This window comes from Lontra canadensis, unplaced genomic scaffold (assembly GCF_010015895.1).
Source record: "Lontra canadensis isolate GAN:19392208 unplaced genomic scaffold, GSC_riverotter_1.0 scaffold34, whole genome shotgun sequence".
NCBI classification, from domain to species: Eukaryota; Metazoa; Chordata; class Mammalia; order Carnivora; family Mustelidae; genus Lontra; species Lontra canadensis.
The window spans coordinates 280017-296052 of record NW_022631028.1 but is presented as its reverse complement, the minus strand read 5'-3'; the positions used below and the strand labels follow the sequence as shown (position 1 = coordinate 296052).

Here is a 16036-nt window from a genome sequence, read left to right as displayed (position 1 = left end):
TCCAGGCCCCTGTTAGAAGAACACCTTTTGGGGTCTTGCCCTGAACCCACTGAATCAAAACTCTCTGGGGATGAGCCCCATGGCTCTGTTTTCACAGGTTCTCTGGTTGATTCTCATGTGCACCATAGTTTCAGAAAAACTGGTTTTTGGTAGAAGTTCTCAATTTTTGCTACACGTTGGGATCACAGGAAAATTAAAAAAAAAAAAATGCTAATGCCTGGGCCCAACCCAAATGTCTGATTTAGCTGGTCTGGCTGCAGCCTGGATATTGGAATGTCCTTCCATCTTTTGCAGGAGATCCCACTGTGCAGCCAGGATTGAGAACTGCTATGTCAGAAAGGATGCAGGTGAATAGGTCAGCAGCCCAGGACAGAGTCAATGGCAACCTGGCCTGGGGATGTGGATAAACGGAATAGGTGGATTCCAGAAATATTTAGAAGGTGATGCACAAGTACAGTGGGATAAACCAACCTAGTTCCAAGCATCCTCTCTTTGCAAAACTGCCTGCTTCAGAAAATACCCTGAGATTCAGCTGCCCCCCTCCCACCTGGAAAGACAGTACCCAGTCTTCTTTGAATGACTCAATTCCCTGTGTCCTCGGGGCAGTGCAGGTGAATTGGACCATCTCCCAGCCCCAGCTGTGAAGATTATTAAGATGATCCATAAAAAACACAGCTGTGTCCCTCATGCTGGATAAAAACCAGTATCTGGCCTCAAGAGTACTAAATTATAGCCTTGAACCTGTAGACCTGCATCCTGTCCAAAGGATCATGCTAAGTGCTTTATGAGGACTGTTCTTCATTCTCATTACAAGCCTCTGCTGTTGGCATCCTTACTGTTAGGACTCCCACTCTGCAGAAGAGGCCACAGACACAGTAGTATATATCGTGCAGTGTCACGGTGCTGGTAAGTGGCAGAGCAAAGCTTGAGCCCAGATCTGACTGTTTCCAGTTCCTGTGTCCCTGATGACTGTGCCCTATAGCTCTTCTGGTGGGGAAAGGGGATCTGAGACTTGTGAACACATAGGAGGCTTAGGTGCTGGGCTGGCTGCCGGTGCCTAGAGAGCCAAGCTGATACCAGGCTCAAGGAGGGCTTTCCTGCAGGAAGCGGGCCTGAAACCAGACCCTGAGTGACATGTCAGATTTGAAATGGGAAGGAGAGGGGCGCCTGGGTGCCTCAGTGGGTTAAGCCTCTGCCTTTGGCTCAGGTCATGATCTCAGGGTTCTGGGATCGAGCCCCACATCTGGCTCTCTGCTCAGCAGGGAGCCTGCTTCCCTTCCTCTCTCTCTGCCTGCCTCTCTGCCTACTTGTGATCTCTGTCAAATGAATAAATAAAATCTTAAAAAAAAAAAAAAAGAATGAAATGGAAAGGAGAGAGGAGGTCATTCCAGGATTGGGTGAGAATGGGAAGAGATTGGTTGAACCCTGCGGGATCATAAAGGAAAAGATTGGTTTTCTGTTTGGGGTATTTTTATGTATTTATTTGCTGCTTGCGCTGAGAATTACTGCATTTGGAGCTCTTGTGTTATATTTACTGCATTGCCAAAAGCCAGCAAAGACATAAAACTGGTGACTCAAATGCAGAGGCTGTTCTTACTGGCTGGCAAACTCTGGGAGTTCAACCCTGCATTTTGCAATCAAGAAGTACCTCCCTCAGATGGGAACTCTGACCTACTCAAGGTCTTCTCTTAGAGAGGAAGTAAGGCATGGTAAAGAGAGACACTAATGGTCTTATTTTAACTCCTCAACAAATAAGGTAGTATCTCCTTAGGTGATTTTTATAAAAACAGAATGGAACTGCATATGCACAGGACACCAAATTCCATGTTTTCTCTAGAAATAGCCCTGGAACAGAGCCCTAGTAAAGGCAGATCACAGGCAAGCCTGTAGACTGCGCGAGATCCTCCCCCAGTAATAAAACCAGAATAATAGTCCTGCAATGTGTTGAACCCCTACCGTGTGAAAACGTCTATTATGATAATCATTACCGTTGTCCTCAGAGGGTATTACTTTAAAGCTACGGGTAGTGATGCTCAGAGAGGTTGAGGGCCCTGGCCCTGGTCACACAGTGTGTACATGACAGAAGCTGGGTTTGATCTTAAGGTTCTCCAATTCTGAAATCCATGCTCTACTTTCTAAGGCCTAACTCCTCTGTGAAGGGCTAATTATCTCTGAAACTACTGGCAAACTACTTAATCTTTTGAAACTTGGTTTCCTTCTTCAAAACAGGGAAAACCTGTTCTGCCCCCTTTTAAGTGTTATTAGGATCAGAAATTGTGTGAGGATGAGATATGCAGGCGGCAGAATGTCAAGTACTAAGAGCTGCTGAGATTTACTGAAAGTGAAGGCCTGCCAGGCACTCTGCTAAGGGGCGTCCACATACCATCTCTTTTAACCTCTCGCCAGTCCATGCGGTAGGTTTTATCATTATTATTCCCCTCTTAAGAGTTAAGGGAGTTCAAAAAAATGAGAAGTTCAGGCTCCAAGAGATCTCATAACTTGCTCAGTACCACTTGGCCTCAAAGGAGAGAGGCAAGGATTTGAAGCTGCTTAGTAGAGGGGGAGAGCAACCATTGCCGACCACATCATACAGCATCACCAGATGGGGACAAAGCGGGGACAGGTGGGCAGGGAAGAAGTTTGGAGGCGGCGGCCAGGTGCTGAACGCTGTGATGTAGTCACAGTGCAAACATCAGTCCATTCTTGAGACAGGAGCTTGGACACCCACATCCCCTGGAGGGAAACTGACGCTGTCCTGGCTGTAACTTTCCAGACTGCAGCATGCCAGGAGAGCCGCATTTGCTGGAGCAGTTTGTCTGTGAAGGAGGAGAAAGCACATAGGGCTGTGCAGGAAAGGAGGACCGTGCCAGCTCATAGCAGTGCTTTACAGGGAAGTGCCTCTGCTCTCCTCTGCAGTAGCTTTCGGGAGCCTCCTTCCCAGACACTAATCCCTGGGAACCGAGAGGCCAGGCTTGGAAGTGGAGAGGAACCAGGAAAACAGACCCAATGAACCCAGGTCAGCAGGTGGCCTGCACTGCTGCTCCTGACCGGCATACCTGCCTCAAGCCCCCAGAGGCCACAATTAAGAAGGCTTTATCGGGAATGTAACTGGTGACATGCCAGCAAAAGTCAGTCTTTACCTACCTCTGCAGAGAATGGCCCTTCCCAGAACACAGTCACTAAGCAGCAAAACATAGCAAGCTGGAAGTTAGCAGGTGGGGAAACTGGTCCCAACCCTCTCACTGATTATTGTGTGACCGTGGGCAGGTCACTTTCCCTCTTTGGGTCACAGTTAACTAACTCGGTCCTTTAGTCGGTCAGGCAATTATCAGAGCCCACTATGTGTTCAGCGCTGTGCTAGGTGCTGGGAACACAGAGAGAAGCAAAAACCACACGCATCCCTGCCCTCATGGACCTTAACAGTGCTGTAGGTAAACATCAAATAATCACATAAGTGCATGTAAAATTACAGCTGTGAAAAGTACTAAGAAGAGGAGTGGTGGATGGTGCTAGGAGAGCTTGGCAGGAGAAACTCAACCTACTGTGGAGGGTCAGAGAAGAGTTTGCAGCAAAGCCTAGGATGAAGAATAGGAACTGGTTATGCATCAAGGAGGAGACAAGGGGGGATGTTCCAGGTGTGAGAAACAGTGTGTGCCATTGCCTGGCAGAAGGAGAAAACAAACCCTTCCAAGGGCATCTGCAAGGAGCCCAGTGTCGTGTCCTGGAGGGTGTGGGGGAACGTGGTGTCCGACAGGCAACGGAGTTCCGCAGGGCCAACGCCCGGCTTGAGCTGACTACGTGGTCTCGAATGTTACTTGCTGCCACACTTCTGGATCATTTTCATTGTGTTCCTGAGGCTGAAGTTGCTACATTCCTTCTGAGGCTGAGCACTGTAGATTTTTCCAGAAAGTAGAGCAATTATTCAAATAGTGCATAAAGTAATCTGTTTCTGTTTAAATTTTCTGCATATTTGAATCATGCCTGCTTCTTGCTTGACTGGCGCCTGCTGTGCAGCAATAAGAATGATGAGTTTGGAAGAGTCCAAAGTTGAACTTGCCCCCATATTCATAATGTGTGAGCCTAAAGAAATCAGGCATCCTAGGGAAGTCTGGTGCCCAAGGACGTCTTCTGTGCCGCCTGATCCTCCAGAGCCTCAGGCTAATGAGGAGATCCCAAGTCTGGGCCCAGTGACAATTTCTCTGTCCCCCTGGAGAGTGTTCCCAGCAGGGTCCCTCTTAAGCTGATCTATAGCTCCATTTACTCAGTGGGCTTGCTCCCTCCCTTTCTCCTCCCTATAAAAAACTGAATGTGTCCATGGATATGAGAAAAATGCAGCACACAGGAGAATTGCCTAGGTGAGCATATCCCAAGATGTGCTACACAAACGTGTCACACACAGGATCAGGTAGGTTTGGGAGATGTAGGGCCACACGAGTTTGTCTTCTCACCTATGTGTCTTGAAGCTCTCCAGGAAGGAGAGGGAGAGCCAGCTCTAACTGCCACCCCCTTTCGCTGCAGGACCAGTATCTCCAGAATAGACCCTTGAGAAATGCTTGTCTAGACTTTGCAGAGACTCCTGGGACCTAATAGAGAGGGCTCATCATTTCTTGGGTGGGGGGACTATGGATAGAGAGGTCATGACATTGCCCCCAGGTCTCCCAGCTAAGGGCAAATCGAGGACCAGAACAAGGGCTCCTCTTGTCCACTCCAGGGCTCCCCCGTTCCTGGGTCTAGTTTCCATCATAAATTAAAAATGGCAGGGAGGGGAGTTGACATCTGATGAGTGCCCACCCTAGAATCGGGATAATTCTAGAAACTGTTTTCTAAACTATAGGACCTACTATGTGCCAGCATCGTGCTAGGTGCTTTGCATGCATATCCTCTCAGTGAATCCTAAGAACACACAGGGGTAGGTATCTTATGTCATCCCAGGAAACTGAGGCTTAGGTTCTGTCACTTGTTCAATCCCTTTGAAGAAGGAAATTGCAAAGCCAGGATTTGGACCCAGGTGGGCCTGACTTCCCTTGAAACATGTCACATGCTGTCTCATTTAGTCCTTTCAGTAGCTTTGCAAGGTCAAAGTGATCCCCCCTGGTCAGTTGAGGAACCTGGCCTCACAGGTTGAGAAACATGACAAGGTCACGGAACCAGCAGGATAGCTGGGCACAGAGTCCCCTCTGCCCTATTCTCAGGCCTGGTTCCCCTGCTGCATGGTGTTTCTGCAGGTATGCACTAGGCCAACAGCAATGCTGGTCTGAGATCTTGCCTCTGCATGGTCTAAAGGGGTACAACCATGAGCTGGAGAGAATCCCAAGCCCCGGGATGGGCTGGAACTGATAGCTTAGGTGATACCTGTCAACACGGGGCTGTGCCGAGCTCGGCTCCCCATCACTTTGAGAGAAGAGCACAGCGAAATAGTCCCTTTGTTTGGCAGGCAAATCATGACAACCACCACTCTGCCTCTGCTTGACCTCTGCTAGTAGGAAGATTATTTGTCTAATTAGGTAAAGAGCCTTCATGCACATGTACATATTTTAACCCTAATGAGCTGTCAACGGAAAGGTTTGCCCTTGGCCTGGTTTGCCAGCTGATCTTTCCTTTCCTTGCTGGAAAAGGCCGGTGCAGTAAACAGAACCTCGTTTCCATGGAAGTTCACTCTCTGGCTTTTTCTTTCCAGCACTTGAAACAGTAATTACTTGATTCCTCTTTATATTTTTGGATTTCCTACAGTGGGGCTGTCAAGCTCCTCGATTGAGGATGGCCCTCTCTATCATGCCAGGCTGTTTGAGAGAGCTTCGGTTGCATTTCCTTTTTTCAGAATCCTCTGTTAGATGGTTAGCTGTCAGGCAGCTGCATCGACCTTCTGGTCACTCCTTCTAATTAAAGTCTAACAGCAAAGGGACTTGACCCCGGAGAATGTTGATGACAGTGGGAAGCCAAGGAAATTTATCAAGAGATGGGAGCCCCCGATCCCTTCCTTTCTCATACACAGACTGTAGAGCAGGACCCCCACATCCACACTGCAGAGGGACCTGGTCCCCATCGGCCACATTCTCGTCTGAATCTTGGACGCCCCACTGTGGCCCATGTGAGAAGTACAGCTATCATGGGCTTGTTGATAACACAAACAGCAACCACCATTTCTGGAGGGTTTGTTCAGGAAACTGTGTGCCAAGAACTGGGCTGAGCACTTTACACCCGGTGTCTCGTTGAATTCTCATAATAGCCTTGGGTCAGTTTATTACACTGATTATTCAGAGGAAGAGACCTGGAACGCAGAGAGGTTAAGTAACTTGCTTAAGGTCACACAGCTACTAAAGGGCAGAGCCAGGATAAGGACATGCTCATTGCTCTCATTTCTTGGGGAGGGCTGTGGTCCTGCTATGGCATCCCCAGAAGACATCAGCCAGTCATGACAGGTGAAGGAGGGTAGACATTTCTCTGCCCCCTAGGGGTGGCTCGATGTGTTAAACTGTCCCCTGTATACCAGGAACAAAGTGAGGGCACTGAGTTAGTTAATTGTCAGAACCAGTTAGGAAAGCAAACAAGGCACTAAAGAAAGAAGCCAACATAATGGCAGAGAAAAAGAGCTTCATTGTGAGACAGGCCAGACTCCATTTCTAATGGGTCATACCACTTTACCAGCTGTGTGAACTACAGCAAATTCCTGAACCTTACTGAGACTCAGTTTCTTCATCTGTAAAATGGGCATGATAATGGTAGCCTACTGCATAAAGCTGTTTCACATGTGAAATTTCCCAAACTGCCCTGTGGGATATTCTTCAGTGAAATAATTGCTTAAAAAACAAAATTAAATGCAGTTCAATAGGCTTATTAATTCTAGAACTGTTCAGAACCATAATCATGCTAATATGTATTATAAGTTTCCAGGAGGGAGCAGCATTTCCTGACCCCAGAGTCCTTTTCCTGGAAGAATCTAGTTCTTGAGACCCTTTGAGAAAAGACTGAAATACAGTTCATAGGATACCCAGGCTTGCCATAGGCATCAATAAATCCTAGTCCCCTCTCTTTTGTGCCCCAAATGTTCAAATAACCTTCTCTGTTCTTGCTAGATTTAAGCTCCATGGAGGCAGTGACTAAGTCTGTCTTATTCCTTTCTGTATTCCACTGTCTTGGCATATCAAGACATTCCATAAAAATCTGATAAGTGAATGAGTAAACGAGAGAATGCATGAACTAATGAATGAAGCATAGTGTAGACCTAGCCTACTCGTCTTCTTTGCCGGCATTATCTGCTATCTCTAGCTCCGTCCAATGAGGCCAGATGCCTCCATAAAACTTAGTAATGGGGACGGTTCTGTTGGGCTGTGTTTTCTCTTTTCAGTTTTAATCTCTGTGAACACTGTATCTTCTGACAGAATTCCGAACTTTAGCCCCTAACCTAATCATTTTGCCGCTTCTTAGGAGGAAGTCAGACGTTTCGTTTGCTTATGTATTTTGAACAAGACACTTCTGAGTGTTCCCAGTGGATTGGCACCTGGAGCTAAAGAAGTCTTGGGTTTCCAAGGGAGTAGAATGAAGACAGCTTGTTGGCACTTAAAAACAGCATGGGGGCTACTGTGTTTCTCATGTGCGCCTATGGGGAAGCTTGTGATGGATGGACCCCTGGGTAGCAGTGTAACTGTTTTTGGGTGGTTTTCTTTATATGTATGTAGAACAGGATTTCTGCCTCATTCTCTGGGCATAGTATTGTGCAAAAAAAATTAAAATTTCAGTTTAAATTAGAGAATAATTAAGTTGATCAAAGTCTAGCAGACTTCCTTACCGCAGAACTTCTCAGAGACGTTATGCATTTTGATACACCATTTTTGAGACTCAACTGACCATAGTTCTGGAACCCTTTCTTCTGGAGTATTTAATAAGATTGTTGTTCAGCAGAACTCTTTGGGAAGTGCTACCTTAGAATATATGGCCAAAAGTTGCAATCCAGTCTTTATGATCTAGGAAACAGTCCTGCCCCTCCAAACTGTGAAAAGGAGAAGATAAGACAACTCCTGAATTAAATCAGGTGCTAAAAATGCACAGTGCAAAGCTAGATGGATTTTTTTATGTGTTTTATAAAACAAGGGGCACCTGAGTGACTTAATCGATTAAGCCTCTGACTCTTGGTTTCAGCTCAGGTCATGATCTCCGCGTTGTGAGGTGATGACCCGAGTGAAACCAAGAGCCAACAACTGAGTCCATGCTCAGTGGGGCGTATACTTGAGATTCTCTCCCTCTCTCTCCCTCTGCCCCTCCCCTGCTCAAATTTCTCTCTCTCTTGTTCTCTCTCATAAATAAGTAAATCTTTAAAAAAAGACCATTGACAGTGCTTCAAAATTACAACCATAAATTTTTTAGTGTTCCTGTTTATATCATATTAAAGAGAACTTATTTTGTACCATAGATGAGATTCTTTTTTTTTTTTTTAAAGCATGGATCTGGGTGGGGTTTTTGTTTTGTTTTGCCTTTATTTATTTTATTTTATTTTATTTTAGAGGGGAGGGGGCAGAGGGAGAGAGAGAATCTCAAGCAGGCTCCCTGCTGAGTGAACAGCCCTCAGTGGGGATCAGTCTCATGACCCTGAGATCATGACCTGAGCCAAAATCAAGAGTCGGACACTTAACTGACTGGGCCACCCAGGCGCCTCTGGGCCTGGGTTTTCATTTTCAAATTTCTAAATAAAAATGGCTGTTAAAGGAAAGGGAGTTAGAAAACTCAGATACTTCTTAAGCTATCTTTTGTTGTGAGTTAATATGCGCTATAAAGAGGAATAAAGTCCATTCTATTTGAATGCCACTGTTCCCTATTTGTTAAACTTTTCTACAAATAAAATCAATCAAATTACTGAACAAAACAAACTTAATTACAGTTTGAAGGATAACAACAGACTTGCTTGGAAATAAAGAGATAAACTTAATTCATAGAGCAGGGATCAGTAACAACAGCCTGCCCCATGTTGTTGCACATAAAATTTTATTGGAACACAGAAATGCTCATTCATTTACATATTTTCTATGTCTGTTTTCACATTGGATTGGAAGAATTGAGTCATTGCAACAGAGATCTCATTGCCCTCAAAGCCAAAAGTAATAATTACATGGCCCTTTACAGAAATGTTTGCCAGTCTCTTTCAATGATGTGGTAAGCATGGATATTATGTAACCAACCCCTTCATTCTATAGATGAGAAAACCAGAGAAGTTAATGGAGTTATCCACGTTTATCTATGCTTGGATATGATGATTTTTACTCCTAAGAGCTCTAACTACAGGGAAGACAAAGATAGATTTCAACTTAGATGTCAACACCAATTCAGTGGTAGTGGGCATCTGGAGTACTGGCTGAGAAAGTCTTAGGGCTCAGTGAGAAGGAATATGATGATTGATTAATCTCCATGGTCTAGGGGTGGGATAGCTGTAAGATATATGCCATGTAGGCACTATGGATAAGGACCATGTCTATTCCACTCATTTCTAACAGTTATATTACTGGCTCCTTCCATGTAGGTCTGTCATGTAAACACATTCTTCATTGGGCCAAGATAGAGGTGCTATATTGGGCCCTCATTAGACGCACCCCTGCCTAACAGTTCCAAAGTGATTCTTGTGCAAGTTCATTCAAATGTCTTTCCTAGCAACGGCCTACCACATGATAGGATTTAAACTTAAGATTTCCGTCCAATTGGATTTGTCTGTTAAGAGATTCTTAACATTTAGTGAAATATGTCTATGGGGGCAGAGATTGGGGCATGTAAAATGCAAAGTCATGAGTTTATTGGTTTTTTTGATCTGAACTGAAAGTCTATATTTGTGCTTTTGTGCAGCTGGACAATCCGGATGAGCAAGCAGCCCAGATCAGACGAGAGCTGGACGGACGTCTCCAAATGGCGGACCAAATAGCCAGGGTAAAGAATCTTTGGGGACATTTGCTGGGGGACCAGGCCAAAGACCCACACGGGAAGCACACTGATTATTAAGGTCCACAGACAGATAAAAACGGAGAAGCAAAGAGGAAGAAAGATGGAGATAATCATATGATTAGACCCTCAACCCTCCTTTCTCTGGGCAGCTCTCCCAGAGATGGCACATATATTTCCCCATGCTCCAGTCAACATACAAACTCCAGCCTCCCCTTCCCCCCAATATTTCCAACTGTCTATTGAGCATGTCCTCTTGGATATTCCCCTGCATTTCTAGTTAAATGTGTTCAAAATCGAGCTCCTTATCTTCTTCTTCCCGCCATACATACTTACCTACATTGGCTCCTGTTCACGTGTCCTCCATTGGTTACTATGGATGGGACCTCCTAGGCATTCTCAGTTTCTCTTTTCTCCCCATAGCACTCCACACTCAGTCAGCCACCCAGGTCATTGATTCTGCCTCTGAAACGTGGGTCAGATCCCTTGAATGCTTTCTAGTACTACTGCTGGGACTTTGATTCAGGCCCTCATCCTCATCGCCGGGATCTGAGAGTAGCCTACTAGTGGGAATCCCTGGCTCCACTCCTGCCCTTGACTGTCTGTCCTTCACACAGTTGCCTTCCTAAGCCTCATGCATGAACATCTCAAAAAGAGAGCCTCAAAATCCTTCAGCAGAATCCTCCACTGTCCCCAGAATGAAATCAAACCTCTTCAGAATGACATTCCAGGCTCTTAATCCACAGACTAGATCCTTTCTTACTCACTCACCTCCCACAACTTTGCTACCAAAATTCCCCATTCCAGCTACAGAGAATGTCTCCCTCTGAAGAGTCCAGCAGGACTTTTCCAGCCTCAGTGACTTTGTACCCACTAGAGTGATCTTTCTTATCTTCTCCATTTAGCACACCCTCTTACTCAGCCTTTGGTACTCAACTTAAAACCCCTTCTCTAAAAACTTAGCTGGTTCCCCTCACTCTCATGCCTTCTTCATACCACATATAAACCTTTAGTATAATAATTTATTGAACAGTGACTATATTTTTATGTGTCTGAGCCTCCCAGTAGAAAAATTTCTCTAGAGTTGGGATTATGTCTGATTATTGATGACTGAACCTAAGTGTTATCTACTATTACTGCTTTTGCTGTCACTTGTGTTATTATTGACAGTAGTAACGCAGTCATATTCACTGAATACTGATTCCATTTCACGCACTCTAAGTGCTTTACATGTACGATCTCATTTAATCCTTCTAATAGCCCTATAAGAATATTTCAGTTATCATTTTTGATTTAGAGGTGGGAAAATCAAGACTGAGCATGCTAGATACAAGTTAAGACACTGCACTAGACTCTTAAGTCTGTCTAGATATGAGGCCTGAGAGAAGGGTAAGATGTTTACATAAGGTGCAAAATATAAAAGCGAGGGGCCAAAAATGTAGCAAGCAAGATAAATAACATTTTAATGAAATATTTTTAATCAAAATTAATGCAAAAATCCATGGAGAAAAAAATATCAGAATTTTAAATAATTAGATCCTACTAGTTCCTATGGTAACCACAGGACATGTGTGCCTATGAGGGTAGGGAGCTGTGGGAGGTGGTAGGGAGGATGGGCAGTTAGCAGAATTTGCCATCCAACCTTTCTCTGCATGGAAAGAAGTGTGTCAGGACATGGACATGTGGGAAAGACTTCCACTAGAAGAGAAACCAAAAAGAGATTCCAAAAAAGCTTGAAAATCTCCATTTGTGCTTAAGCAGCATTATTGAAATATTTTGCATCTTGTTTTTGGACATCTTTGAAGTTTATAGTAGAGTCAGTCTGTTGGCTAAAAATAATATGCATGGATTTGCCAAAAGGTAGCGTAAAAGGCTTTTATGTTTGAGAAATCCTGCTTAACAAGGGAAAAAAACATCAATAAGGCTTCAGAATTTACTAACTAAACTAAGTGTCTCCTCAGCAGATTATCCAGAAAATAGAGGTCATTAGGTCCATTCTCTGCCTTTAGGCAACTTTTATATCCCCAACTAATAAGTATTCATTCTATTTGAAGAAAATCACACACACACATACACACTCCACACACACTTCAAACACAAGTTTGTGGCTCCTTTATTTTAGTTGTTTTCTTTGAGGCTTCACATGATAATTTAAGAAACTGGTGTAGGCTAATCTCAATTTTTTAAAAGACCATGAATGAACAACTGTTATATAGTGAGCCATATTGTTCATCTTTGAACAATAGTAGACCAAAAAACTCTCTCCCCCAGCCCATACCACTAGGTATTCTGATACCAAGTAGGATATTATTGACAACTTAGAACTGGGCTTTCTTAGACAATGAAATAGCCAATTAGAGTGAATCCTGGTCATTAATTTTAGAGAATGGAGAGTAATTTCCAAGTGTATGGAGAATTCTCCAAACATTTAGGGTATTGAGGATTTCTGTGAAAGAGTCTGCCCATCACTATCTCCTGTTCTTGTAGAAATGAACTCTCTTTTTCTTCATTGTTTATTCATGCCAGTGGTCTCCTTGCCACAATAGTTAGTCCTAGAAGTGTGCTCTTTACCCACATGAAACCAGTCACAGTTTCCAGCCTGCCCTACCACAGGTGATTGGTCTAGAAATGGATGCCTGATGTAACTAAACCAATGAATTACTGCCCTGGGACCTGTAGACGGTGGGCCAACAGCTGTGTCTTCTCATGCTAGAAAGAAGTCTGCAGTTGTGTTTAATTCTTCCATGTAGGGCAAAGAAGATAAAAGAATGAAGTCAACATACAAAGAGAGACAGAGACAGGAAATATACCAAGATACTCAGGATGTTCAAGTCCCTGACTGCACTTATTCTTGAGCCTACGCTGTGTAACTGCTTTTCCCTGTTTAGTTCGGTTCTGAGACAAATAAATTCTCTTTGCCTAAGCCAGCCTGGCTAATAGGAAGGAAAATTGAGACATGTCTGCTAAAAATTGAACGAAATATCAAGATTTTAGATATTGGCTAGGTCATGAAGGGATATTGAAACAAAGCACCCCAGCTTATCTTCTTTTAGCAAACCCTGATTTTTCTATTTCTAACATCACAGTGAATTTTAGGGAGAGTGTGCAGTTCAACCCATATGGCTGAACATCAGCTTCTGTAAATATCATAACCAGAAATTCCTGGATAGGGGACAGGCAAGATGGCGGCGTAGGAAGATCCTGAGCTCACCTCCTCCCACAGACACAACAAATCTACAACTGCATGTGGAATTGTCCCCTCTGAAGGAGGCCTAGAAACTGGATAAGCAGGGTCTCCACAGCAAGGGATGGCACTGAAATGGGTAGAAGTGGCAGAGACACAGTCTCATTAAGGAAGAAACCACACTCCAGATGCAGCATCCCATTCCAATCAGAAGGATCTCAGAAATATAGGAATTACTGCTGAGGAGCAAGAGATTTGAGCTTCACATCAAAAACTTCAACCATTAGATCCTACACAGATCAGTCCCCAAAATACCAGGCTTTAAAAACTAACAGGGAATGCACTCAGGAAAACTATAGAACTGTAGAAAAAACAAAACTGCTATCAGAGGGCTTAAACACAGACTCACCTACCCAGAAACCAGTACCAAAAAAAAGAGATTGAAAAGCACATAGACCACAGGTGAAGGAGATCCACTTACTAATCTTAGAATGTCAGCCAGTGAGGCAGGAGACAGCTGAGCCTCTCCGTGGAGACTGAGACACTGGCTACAGCCAATTTTCCTATTTCATTCTGCTGTGCTTATCCCGATGCTGGTAGACACCACTGTGGAGTCCTCCCTTTAAACTGCAATTTCAGGGGATGTGCCCCCACTGAGAGCTCTGTACAATCCTGTACCTCAACAGGGCCTCTCAGCCAAAAGGACAATAACCCTACCCATCAGCATACCGGTAGTACACAGCCAGGCCTTGCAGCCAGAGGGGATGGGGCCAGCCCTGCAGAACAGTACATTGTTACCCAGCCACCACAGGAGAGTATATGTAGCCCCCACTAGGGACACCACTGGGTGCTTCACTCAGGTGACTAGGGGAGTTTGCATTACTGGGCCCCACATGACACATCCTGCATAAAGCCACTCTTTCAAGACTGGGAGACTAATCAATCTAATAGATAGAAATAAATAGAAAATTAGGCATAGTGAGGAGACAGAAGAATATGTTCCAAATGAAAGAACAAGACAAAACCTTAGAAAAAGAACTAAATGGAGATAAGCAATCCACCAGATAAAGAGTTCAAAGTAATGGTCATAAATATGCTCACCCAACTTAGGAGAAGAATAGTTGAACACAGTGAGAACTTCAACAGATAGAAAATATAAAAAAGAGAAGAGCTGATGAACATAATACCTGAAATGAAAAATATACCAAAGGGGCTCAACAGCAGATTAGATGATGCAGAAGGATGGATCAATGACCTGAAAGATATGATATACAAATCACCCAATCAGAACAGCAAAAAGAAAAAAAGAATTTTAAAAATTAGGATAGTTTAGAGACCTCCAAGATAACACCAAATGTACTAACATTCATACTATGGAGTCTCAGAAGGAAAAGTGAGAAAGAAAGGAACATAAAACCTATTTGAAGAAATAATGGCTGAAAACTTCCCTAACCTGACAAAGGAAACATGCATCCGGGTCCAGAAATCACAGAAAGCCCCAACTAAGATGGACCCAAAGGAACACACACCAAAACACATTATACTCAAAGTGTTAACAGTTAAAGAGAGAATCTTAAAATCATCAAGAGAAAAACAAGTCGTTACATACAAAGGAACCCCCATAAGACTATAGCTGATTTTTTTTTTTAGCAGAAATTTTGCAGACCAAGGAGAGGTATGATATACTCAAAGTGCTGAAAGGAAAAAACTTATAACCAAGAATACTCCACCCAATATGATTATTACTCAGAACTGAAGACAAGGAGTTTCCCAGACATGCAAAAGCTGAAGGAGTTCATCAATACCAAACCAGCCTTACAAGCAGTGTTAAAGGGATTTCTTTAAATGGAAAAGAAAGTTCATAACTAGAAGTAAAAAAATTATGAAAGAAAAAAATCTCACTGGCAAAGTAAACATATAACCCAGGTAGTAGATGAACCACCTACATAGCTAGTATGAAGGTTAAAAGATAGAAGTAATGGGGAGCCTGGGTGGCTCAGTGGGTTAAGCCTCTGCCTTCGGCTCAGGTCATGATCTCAGGGTCCTGGGATTGAGCCCCACATCGGGCTCTCTGCTCAGCGGGGAGCCTGCTTACTCCCTCTCTCTCTGCCTGCTTGTGATCTCTGTCAAATAAATAAATAAAATCTTAAAAAAAAAAGTTAAAAAATAAGATAGAAGTAATAAGATCATCCAGACCTATAATAATTATTCAAGAGATACACAAAATAGTAAGATGTGAAGTATGATGTCAAAAACAAAATGAGGGAGGGATAGAGATGTTCTACTTTAAGAATATACTTGAACTTCAGCAAACATCAGTTTAAAATAGAGTGCCATATATGTAGGATGTTATACATAAGCCTCATAATAATCACAAACCAAATACGTGTAATAGATACACAAAAAAATAAAGAGAAAGAATACAGGCATAACAATAAGGAAAGTCACCAAATCACAAGAGAAGAGAGCAAGAGAAGAAGACAGGAAGAGAGAAAAGCTACAAAAACAACCAGAAAATAATCAACAAAATGGCAATAAACATATCTATCAGTAATTACTTTAAATGTAAATGGACTAAATGTTCTAATCAAAAGACATATAGTAGCTCAATGGATTAAAAAACAAACAAACAAGACCCATCTGTATGCTGCCCACCAGAGACTCATTTCAGATCTAAACACAAACACAGACTGAAAATGAAGGAACAGAAAAAGTATTTCACATTAAAGAAAAGTTGGTGTAGCAATAATTATATCACACAAATCTGACTTTAAAAAAAGACTATAACAAGAGACAAAAAAGGGCATTACATCATAATAATGGGCTCAGTACAACAAGAGAACATATAACACTTATAAATATTTATGTACCCAACACAGAAGCTCCTAAATACATAAAAGAAGCATTAACAGACATAAAGGGAGAAACAGATAG

General features: G+C 43.3%; 1 protein-coding gene across 27 annotated transcripts in view; it reads left to right on the top strand.

The window, feature by feature from the left end:
- CADPS (calcium dependent secretion activator) overlaps nucleotides 1–16036 on the top strand; it is a 467297-nt gene that overhangs the window by 199997 nt on the left and 251264 nt on the right. For all 27 annotated transcript variants that reach the window (XM_032867304.1, XM_032867302.1, XM_032867301.1 and 24 more), the window contains exon 4: nucleotides 9826–9906. In XM_032867304.1, the coding sequence (XP_032723195.1) occupies nucleotides 9826–9906 (81 nt within the window). The remainder of the gene's footprint in view (nucleotides 1–9825; nucleotides 9907–16036) is intronic.